The 10,866-nt window shown below is 31.7% G+C and overlaps 2 protein-coding genes across 2 annotated transcripts; one reads left to right on the forward strand and one right to left on the reverse strand.

Annotated features, from left to right (window-relative positions):
• Positions 1–3,379: 3,379 nt before the first annotated feature.
• Bm3283 (Uncharacterized protein) lies at positions 3,380–5,034 on the forward strand (the record flags this gene model as incomplete). Its single annotated transcript, XM_001899880.1, has 5 exons — positions 3,380–3,491; positions 3,667–3,782; positions 4,052–4,228; positions 4,308–4,518; positions 4,916–5,034. 5 exons carry the CDS (start codon positions 3,380–3,382, stop codon positions 5,032–5,034), a joined length of 735 nt encoding a protein of 244 aa, XP_001899915.1.
• A 1,167-nt stretch (positions 5,035–6,201) lies between these two features.
• Positions 6,202–10,720, reverse strand: Bm6762 (Uncharacterized protein; the record flags this gene model as incomplete). The annotated part of the gene is made up of 10 exons (XM_043078584.1): positions 6,202–6,330; positions 6,610–6,746; positions 6,973–7,140; positions 7,404–7,591; positions 7,886–7,994; positions 8,088–8,337; positions 8,526–8,679; positions 8,901–9,006; positions 10,167–10,319; positions 10,657–10,720. The coding sequence occupies 10 exons, from the start codon at positions 10,718–10,720 to the stop codon at positions 6,202–6,204; spliced, it is 1,458 nt and encodes a 485-aa protein (XP_042934518.1).
• Positions 10,721–10,866: the final 146 nt, after the last annotated feature.

Raw genomic sequence — 10,866 nt, forward strand, 5'->3', positions numbered from 1 at the left:
GTATGACAAGGCTTGCGTGCATGTCTGAACGATTCGTAAGATCGCACAACTAAACCAGAAATTTGAAGAAACGAATAATAATTTGGGATTGGCAGAATTAACACATATAATCGCACCAATCAGTTCTCTCATGTATGTGCGGATGGCCAATTAAATTTCTTATTGGTCTAAATTTTTTCACTAAACAGCCAATCAATCAATAAGACAAAGTAAAGGGAAAAAGAGGTATGATGCATTACGATGCAGCAATTACTGCAAATTATAAAGTGGTATGAAAAAAGAAAGGATACTTGTGGTAAAAAAATTCATAAAATGAGGTCAGGAACGAACTGCTGCGTTTTCACATCTAGTTAAAAAGGTAACAAAGTGGAAAAGGGAAGCAAAAGAAGAAAACGGAAGAGAATAAAGAAAAAGCGGAAGATGGAAAAGCTAAAAGTGCTATTATCCAGTCATTTGAAAAATTAGAAAAAAATTAAAGTCAACCAGTGATGTGAAAGATTTGAAAAGTCTTCTTGATATTTCCATTGATGACAGTTACAAGCTTCTTTAATTGCTTAATATCTTTTTAGACTTTTTAAACGAGACGATTTAATCAAACATTATTTGCGACTTTTTCTATAACAAATTTTTCGCTTTTTAATTAAGCAATGCTGTGTGTTGGTTTTTTACTTCTCCCTTCTGTCTCTTTTCCTTTTATCTAATCAGTTTCCATACATTTCTAAACCAGCATTTTGCTTTTACAGAGTTAGTTAAAGAGTTAAAACTTCATTAAAAACACAGGTATACCTTGGGTCAAAGTTACTGTCACTGTTTTTTTTTTTTTTTTTCTTTTTCTTAATATAAATCACTGAAACAAAAAGGATGAGACGTCTCATTAACATATTTGGAATAGGTATTAATGTATTAATGATATCGATATGGAAGTCAAAGTGGACTACTGCATTCGCCAATAGCTCATCATAGCTTTTTAATAAACTAATGTCCTTGCGTTTTGACTACTGCAAATCTTTAAGCTACGTTTGATGCAAATTAAACTTGGGCAGATCGTTTCGTGATTATAACTTTTTGATCCTATCATTTCAAGTTACCTATCGAATTAGCTAATTACTCATTATGAATTGTTAGATTAAAGCTATATAACAAAGAAACAAACGAGAACACATTAAAAAACATATAGCGCAAAAAGAGAAGACAGAAGTTCATTCAATGAATTCAAAAATTTGTTAAGCAAAGCTATTTTAATTCTTTTCACAGAGCCAACAGCTTGTTTCTTTCTTCCTTTCCCTCTCGAGTAATTAACCAAACATTCTCTATCACAAATACATGCCTAGGACGGGAATGGATGAGATGCATTTTTCTCGCGAAGCATGAAAGCACTCACCCAATTAAATCTTAAATGGGATTTTTGATGAATTTCTCAGTCAAAACTTACTTTGTGTTTATTTGCATATCTCTTATCTTAACTGAAACATTAACCTGAAAACCGGCAAATTGATCATCCCTAAAATCAAAAACATTTGATAAGTCCTAAGTTGGAGACATGAAATTATTAATGTAGAAAAAGATCATATAATAACAGTACCACCTAAGTGGTGCCATCCTTAATGGAATCCGTCGAATTAGTTAGAATGAATTTTTTGAGATTTTTTCAAGTTATGAAATGAAAATTTGTAAAAATTTTAGAATGAAAATTATTTTTTGGAAAAGTAGACGACCACAAAGAGTAGGATCCACAGTTGAGGCAAATTACATTCCAAGTGCACTAGGCTTGAAACCCATATATATTGATTCTTCGGAGCCCAGTGGAAGAAGTGTCTCCTCCTCTTGCATCTCAACGCTTCGAACTATACTGCCCTAGTCTGTTGCTAAAACCAACTTAGTAGAAACACAATGAGGAGGGCAGGCCTTTTTGCTGGGCCTGAAAAGAGCCTTTTTGATAATATTCTCTGCTGCGTGTCTCATCATTGAACAACACACTCATTGCGCCCCTATAACATTGCAATTAAAGCCTTTTTCGCCTGCGCACATTGCCTCAAAGACAATCGCAATTCCACCTAAGGGCCTTAATGTTTTTCAAGAGAAAATCCTTTAAAAAAATTTCCTTCGATGTTATTCGCCAATGCAAGCTGACTGCAGAGTTAGATATGAAGAGAAGGACATTCTACTATTATTAAGCTTTTGTCCTACACAAATCTAATTCCATCAGCCTAGAATTCTTCTCCTCTTTTTTCGTACCTCTCTACAGATATGATGTGACTGGCAATGAGTAGCTTCCTTTTATAAAACCTGCCTTTATTTGTAATTAATGAAGAGCTACTCGGAGACAAAGATGACAGTACATTGACATCAACTATTTGGTGACCAGCGACGGACCACAGATATGAATTTTTATCGGATTTGCTTTTTATTATTTTTGACATATCATTAAACATAATGAATCCAAAATTTGAATTTAGTTTAGCTTCATTCATTGTTTAAACAAAGAAACTAAGGTGAGTATGAGTTGCAATCATCAACCAAACTTATAAATTTGTAAGATCAGATTTCTTTTCTGAGAAAATTTTATTCCAATCTAATCATTGCTTTAGTCTCTGCTCATACTTAACAATTTTCTTTACTTCTATAAATAATCATTATTTCGACATGATAATAACCTCGCAAAATAACGGCAACGAGCAACAACAACCTAAATTACATTTAGATGAAAACATTTTGGCTTTGCACTCCAATATAGTCACTACTATATTTCAAGAATTAGAATTATAGAAATCATCAATGAATAATCGAACTATTTATCAATGCGGAATCTGAAATGTCAAAATGTCGATTTTGAGAAACAAATGATGTTCTTATCGAATTGAACATCTCTGTTAGAAGATTTAACAGTTTTAAGACTTCCTCTAAAAAACTGCTCAACATTTTCTATTAAAACTGCGACTGCTTAACTTTTTTTTCAAAATGACTGCTGACAAAGTAATCAGTAAACAAATTGCTGCTATTCATATTGGGATGGAAATTTTTCATTTTCTGACCGCATGATTATAATTAGATTTCAAGGAAGTCAAAAGGTAATGATGTAAATAGTTTGGCCCTTCAGTCGGCGGTATTTTTTTGTTGTTGGTAGCTGGAAAGTGCATTAGAGTTTATTGAAGGAGTAAAATTTCATTCTACATTTCGGACAGATGTCTTTTCCTTTGTAAGGAATAGCACTGAAACATGAAGTGAACCCTCCTGATGACCAATTTTTTAAAGAAATGTTGTTTGGAAGAAACGCTTAGACAGAAGCCGTCATTTTGCACTTTTGTACGGATAAAGGAAATAATTCAATTTTTTCTGTGAGCCTATCCACTACTTTATTCTGCTTAACTATATTCTAGGAATGGCTTCTGTTGTGAATGTATGCAGTGTAAATGTACTGGGAAATCCCGGCAAATTCGACGACCCTTTCAAGTTGGAAATCACTTTTGAGTGTTATGAACCTCTTGCAGATGGTTAGTTCACACGTAATTTGTACTTTTCCTTGCATTGGTTTGTCTATTAATGAGACAATGCGCATTGCTTGCCAAATAATGCAGGTTCATAGTACTGTTCTAAGTAAACACAGTATGTTTGTCATAGAAACAAACATATGTCATAGAAATTATGTTATTCTCAGATTGTTTTTAGACTTGGACTGGGAACTAGTATATGTCGGTTCAGGGGAATCGAATGCATATGATCAAATTCTTGATTCTATTTTAGTTGGTCCAGTTGTGGAAGGACGTCACAAGTTTATTTTCGAGGTTTTCTATTTTTGGACCATGTAGAGATGCAAATTAAATGATAAAAAATGGTTTTATTTGTTTAATAAGTTTTATTTTTATTTTACTTAGTATGCTGCGTGTTACCTGAAATATAAAGATTTGAGTGCAATATGGATTTTGATTAAACCTTTTGAAATTTCATCGAAGGTTAGTAGGAAATATTTTGTTGGGCACATCCATGGGCTCGAATTTGGGAAATGTATTTAATAAATAGGAATATTTTTATAATGTTTTGATGCAATTGACAGGCTGGTGGTCCGGATCCATCTAAAATACCGGAAAGTGAAATTGTTGGTGTAACAGTGCTGTTGTTAAAGTGCAAGTATATGGAACAAGAGTTCATCAATATTGGATGGTTCGTTGCAACAGAATACACTGATCCGGATTTCCAGGAGGAACCCCCTGCATCTCCAATCCTGGAAAAAGTACTAAGTCTTTGTCTTCAGTTCGACTAATGAATAATGATTTATAAAAGTTCTGAATTAGTTTTCAAGTCCGTTGCAGCTGCAAAGAAGGGTTTGTATTGATGACGTCCGTGTAACTACTTTTGCGATCAAATGGCACAAAAATGAAGGAAGTGGGGATACGGAAGGTGTTGAAACTGTAGATTTGCGAAGTGTTGAAATCACCAGTGAAAAAACAGAGGACGATTCTACTATAAAAAGCGACGTTGATAAAAGTGACGATGGAAAGCAGGATGCAGGAATTGTTGAAGGTAAATCGTAAAGTACCATTTTATTAAATTTTTCTCCAAAACCATTTTTTTTTTTTTTTCCATAGAATTTCACTATTGATACCCAATGGAGTCTCAATTTAGAAATTTTTAAAAGCTTAGGTCGTTGCTTATTTCATTTTTGCATCTATTTTTCTGAAGCGGATCCTAGTTTTCATTTCTTGCAGGAATAAAATAAACAAGCTTTTTTTATTTAGACAACACTATTTTTAATACTTCTGCAGTTGGGACTAAAAATTTTTTAATGATTTAAGATATCACTACGTGAGTAATGTTATTTGTTATTTATTCGAACTGAAAAATTAGTGGAAATAGGAATTACATTTTGGAGATCGATATTTGGATTTCATTTAGATTATTTATTAATCATTATTTTCAGAAAAAATTGAAGCTGATGTAGAGGTGGAAGCATCGCTTGATGGTGCTAGTAAAACTACTACTAGTGTTTTACCACTTCTCGATGTCACCAATGAATCGATTCCTGATTTGGTTGATTGAAAGTGATAAACGCTGATTTGTCGATGATCTCTGTTGTTCCCGGAGTTCGTTTCTTTGTTTTCTTCGTTTTTTACTGGATTGTTATTTGATTTTCTGTGTATTATGTTTAGAGTTTTTTTTTTTTTCTATTTTTTGTCTTTCGAATTTTTGTGTATAATGATTATGTAGGCATAGCTATGGTTAAGTGGGAAGTGATTTTCTTGCAGATATGTCTTTGTTTTCTGTTTTGTTTTCAATCTCGAATAGACTTTTTTATTCGTCAAAATTTAGGAATTTGTCTTTGGTCACATGACTACTTCTTTCAATTTGCACCTTACTATTTCATCTCTTTTATCTGCTTACCTCTCATTTGTTTATTCTGCTTGCGAGTGATTAATTTGCCATCTATTTTTTGATTTTTACGTTTCTTCGAATGACACTAAATCATTTTCATGACTCTAAGCAAACGAAAGTTAATTCTTTGGATTTACTGCATAACAAAAACGAAGCAAAAATATAATTATAGTCGATATTGCAGACTAATTTTAAGATTACTATTGAATAACGACACTTAGACACTATTTTCTTCGAGTATTTCTAAATCAGTTCTTCAGCCTTTTTCAAAATCATTGGTTCAAAAAATTTGAAAGTGATAAACTTAATTTCTTTCCTGCCATCTGCTATCCTTTTTAACTTGTCACAAATGTTACATAACCTGGTAACTATTCAAAAAAATTGTACGAGCAGTTGTTTTATAGTCTTTTGCATTGGAATACCTCCTTCCAATATGTCTTGTAATTTGCTTTTTATCTGTGTGAGAACTTGATTTTTGAGATGAATATTTTTACTACATAGAATTTTTTCCTATAAAGGACTACTTTTACTATATATGACTTTTTTCTATAAAATGGGTTTTTTTTTTTATTTTTCTATAAAAAATGATTTTTTTTTCGATAATTATAAAGATGTTTCGATATTAAAATAATATAATATGCCAGATATGAGTAACAGACTAGATATAAATGCTGATTTAATGCTGTTGAAAATACATATTTCTGAATTTTAGCTGTCAATTTCGTAACAGATGATTTCAGATCGTCTTTTAATGGAATATCTAAACTGTTTGGCAGCAGGTCAAAAAATGTACTGTGATCAAATTACCTAGAAAGTTATTGACTGGAAAATTATTTATGAGAATGTGATAATGTTCTTTTGACACGGTTCCATTTCCAGAATATCCAAAATTTTGTGTATTCGGATGTTGTCCATTGCACATGCCCCATTTATTTTTCCATTATTTTCACACATAAACAGGATCTGAAATACTGTAATTATTTCGAGGGTCGTATATCCCCCCACTTTCTATTTTTATCGGTCTAATTTTTTTTTTATAGTTATTTGGCAGCTGCTTTTCTAGTAAAGAGTTTTTGTCGCTTACTTGATTTATCAATCAGTGATTTAATAATCGATCCTGGTAAAAGTAGTTTAAGTTGAGAGTTACTATCTCGATCTACTGGAGGCATTATCAAATACTAGATTTTAGATTTGATCAGTGGTCTGTTTACCCATTATTTTAATTATTCAAAATTTTTATACCTTTTCGGTACCTTGGGGACATGTAAACCTTTCTGTCCTCCAAATAAGTGGAGTTGAGTATGCCGCTGTTGCAAATGGACAAAATAATTCCGATGGTCGTTTGCCTCCCAATAATTTCCTTATGTTGATTAAGGTTTCTGGAAAAAATTAGTTCCTATTTTTGTTTTCAGAAGCATAGCATTTTGTTTACTCAAGATTTTTGCTCAAACTTTGTGTCTAAGAAGTGATAAAGCGCTTTCATGTTTCGTCTACCTAGATACGATGGCTTACTTCGAAACCTCTAATCGTTGCTATCTTCACAGCATAATATGCATTTCACTGAATGAAATTGATATTCAATGAGGTTAAATGCAGTAAATGAACCGTCTGCATCCAATTTTGTGTTATAGCAGCATCCATACAGTCGTTGTCCTTCTGTGAATTCTAACACATCGAATACAATTTTATGATCTTCTGTGAATGTTGTGTCTGTTTCTAATACTGCTATTGTATTCGGTCTCGTGAGTGCTTGCATAAAATTTTGATCATAGACTAAAATGCTAGAGATTGAAGTTCCAGAATATCGCAAATGAAGAGGAGAAATAAAATAAAAAAGCACCATATACACACTTGGACATAGGAACTACGAGTTTCACATTCTCAAAAGTGTAGTGTGTTTTAAGTAACAATTCAGCAATGTTATTTAAAAAATCTATAACTTTTTGGTTTCGGAATGAGATTAGCGAGAAACTTTGTTACGAAAGTGGGAATTGTCGGCATTTGTGGATTTTCAAAATATTAGTCGAAATACTTACGCCTAACTCGTTGGAAAGTTGAACCGCGAGACATTGGTGAATTTTTATAAGAGCACATCGACTGATCAAACAAGCACCCACCAGCAGTATTGCATTTTAAAAAATTGAAATTGAAAGGTAATTCTGGAGCAAGTGTTGTTGTTACAAATAGCACATTGTCTTGTTTGGCGTTATTTCGACCCAACCATCTAAGTATATTATTTTCATTTTCTGAACGCTTAATAACGATTTTACAAACTTATCTGAAAATTTGTCTATTCAGTATTTACATCCATCTGATTCATATTATGCAATAGGTCCACCTCCAGAGTTTATACAGTTCATTCAAATTTTTGAAATAATATAGCAATTTTTTGAAAGCTTCATTAACAGAAATTCCGACTCAAATATTCCACTATTGAAAAAATTTTTTTCCTTCACTTAGCTTTTTCCATTACTTTTCTCAATTTTACTTTTATTTAGAAGAGGAATGAAAGACCTACTCGCTGCTTTTTACATCATCTTTTCCAGTCTTCTGGCTTTCAACAATTAAGCCGTCCGAATCATCCTCCAAAAACTGCGCAAAAGCATCTCCAAAAATATCACTTAGCACTGAAATTTAACGCCTTTTTGGGAATCTTTTTTTAACCTTGCAAATATTTCATATCTTCAAAACAACTAAAAAGTTATAAAGAGTAAACTAACTAAATGGAGAATTTGAATTAGATGGAATTGTAAAATTCTTGGTAGATGATAATTTGCTAATTGTATGCTGAGAAGTTACGACTTTTGTTGTAAATTCTTCTTTCTCTTCATTTGGTTGTATTGAATATAGCTTGACTTGTCGATGTTTTGGTCTTATTAAAGGTAAATGACATTCTTCGGTAACAACTTTTATACTGTCAATAACTGCTGTTGCTATGGATTGTCCATGATTGTGTAGTTTGATGTAAAACTTAAAAGAAATATTTCTTTCGAAATAATCACCTCTCAAACAGATACCAATCTTGAATGCAATTCTTTAAATTTAAACTTTAAAAAATATTTAAAAGAACGGAATTTATTTGAGGGTTCCGTCCCCATTAATCTCGTTTACTTTTTTTCTTAAAAAAAAAGAAAGAGAAAAACACAATAATGTGATACTTGGATTGGTCGTTTGGGAGTGACAGTGAAATATTTGCTAGCGTAATCAGAAGATTTCCAGTTCCGTAGAAATGCGCAATATCGATAAATGCTATTTTCTCCGTTAGCAAATTTCCAGCACAATTTGATTCTTGTCTTCGGTGTCTGATAAGCTCTAAAAACATATAACTCACGTCAATGAAAGAAGATAATTTTAAGCATCGAAATTGCAATTTAATTCCGAGAAACTGTGTTGGTTGGCAAATTACCACAATTCTTATAAATATTTTAAATGATTCATAGCAAAGTTCGAACATTAAAATCAATAAAAAATTTGAGTATGTTGTAATTGAAGTGAATCATATGAGTAATTCTGATTAATTTATCAAAGCAAACCTTACAAATACTGTGAAAAGACCCGTTTTGGAGCATATTGCACATGAAGTCCAGTCACTCGAAAATCTCTGTTCCGGTGTTACAGATGTTGCCAGAAAAAAATGGTCTGAAATGAATTTTCTGTAAACAATCACAGATAGTATGTTATGCAAAAAAAGTTTGTCACTGCAAAATTATGTTAATGAATCTATTAATAAGCTGAAATTTTTATTTTAAATTAAACAGAAAAGTGAAACAATAGTTGATTTAATTCTATGTGATTTTGAATTATACCAAATTGAGAAATTATAAATTCAAGGCCAGACAGTGTTGGTGGAATCTGAAGCAAGATTTAAGAAATTTACAATCTGAAATATCTAATCACAAAATTAAAACATCCTGAATACTAAAATTTGATCAACGAATTGTTGAAACCTTCAGCACTAGGCAACCTGACTACTGACAATTCATCAGTGGATTATTGTGTTCTGAAATATTTCTTTGCATTCTAAACCTTCATGTAAGTTTCCTCGTAAACAAGTTAGTAGGTTACTCTATTTCTGCCGCCCAAAAACATAGCAGTAATGTTTTCCTTATTTTTAGTTTGAGCAAACAGTAACTTCGGTTTTTAGAAAAGTTGAAAAAAAAGTTTTTTGAATTGGAAAGGTACAGTAAATGAATTAAAACAAATATTAAGATAAAATAGAAAATGAAGTGCCTGAACATATTCAGAACTTTTGCTTACTTGACATTGCAATTACAAGTGGAAAAGTTCAAATTTTTAGATTTTTTGGCAATGTATTTTGAATGGAATTAATCAATATTCTTTTCAATTTCAATGTCGTTTTGTCCATGCTTACTTAATTTTAAGTATTTTTTAAAATATAAACTAAAGATAAACTTCTCAAAGTCATCAATATCGTTGTTTTCTCATTGCAGAGTTATGACCTGAAATAATTTAAGAAGTTTTTTTCTAAAAAAAACTTAGTTTGCAGCAATTCAAAGCGTAATGGTAAAATAAAAAAAGTAAAAATTTTTATTTGAAAAATTTGATGATTTTAAAAGTTTATTTTTAGTTTTAAAACTAGATAAGCATGAACACGAGACAAAAAACACACGAAATTGTTTTTAAAAAAAGAAAAGATTTGTGAGCTTTATAAATTAACATTGTGTTTGACAATATAACAGAGTTCATTCCTCTAAACTAAGATTTCCTGACTATGATTTTAAATATCTGTGTAATTTATGTACAATATATTTATTCTAAAGAAGAAATAAAAAAACTACTTAATTTGTCGTCTTGAAGTCGGGAATACAAAATGCTTCTGTTCTTATGATCATCACTTTTATCGCGATATATCTGCCACGGTGCGCCATCACCTTTATTTTTCCAGCAGCAAAATGTCCAGTTAAACTTACAATCAAGTGAACTACCATGAACTGCAAATAGGTCTCTGCACGTATCACAGAATATCAAATGTTTGAGAACGAAAAGATGTCACAGTGAAATGCTTTCATAAAAGTAATTTCTTGACGAATCCGTCGAAGGAATTGATTTTACGAATCTTTTCGGAATTGACAGAGTTAAAATCTGACTATTTCTCGAAGAAATTAGGATATGACAGTATATTTAAAACAAGTTTATCTGATCACTCCTAACAGATTGCATTTTATCATGCATTTCATCACTTCTAACGAGAGTAAAGTAGGAAAACGAACTATGATTAAAAAGTTCTTGAAAAAGTTATTCTTTTCAAATTAAGCTGGTAATGCTTACCTCGGAACTGTGACAAGGTGAACGGTAATGAAAAAATCAGAATATGCGACTGAACTGAGAACATAAAGATGTAATAAAAAGATTTAATTCGTATCACTCGCACTACTGACAGACAATAATTCCTGGAGTGAAAGAAGAGATGTGCATATGGTCACAATTTCAGCAGCACTTCTTCCACTGTCGTTATTGTCGTCGATGTATTCATGGATA

This window comes from Brugia malayi (assembly GCF_000002995.4).
Source record: "Brugia malayi strain FR3 genome assembly, contig: Bm_v4_Chr2_contig_001, whole genome shotgun sequence".
Classification (NCBI taxonomy): Eukaryota; Metazoa; Nematoda; class Chromadorea; order Rhabditida; family Onchocercidae; genus Brugia; species Brugia malayi.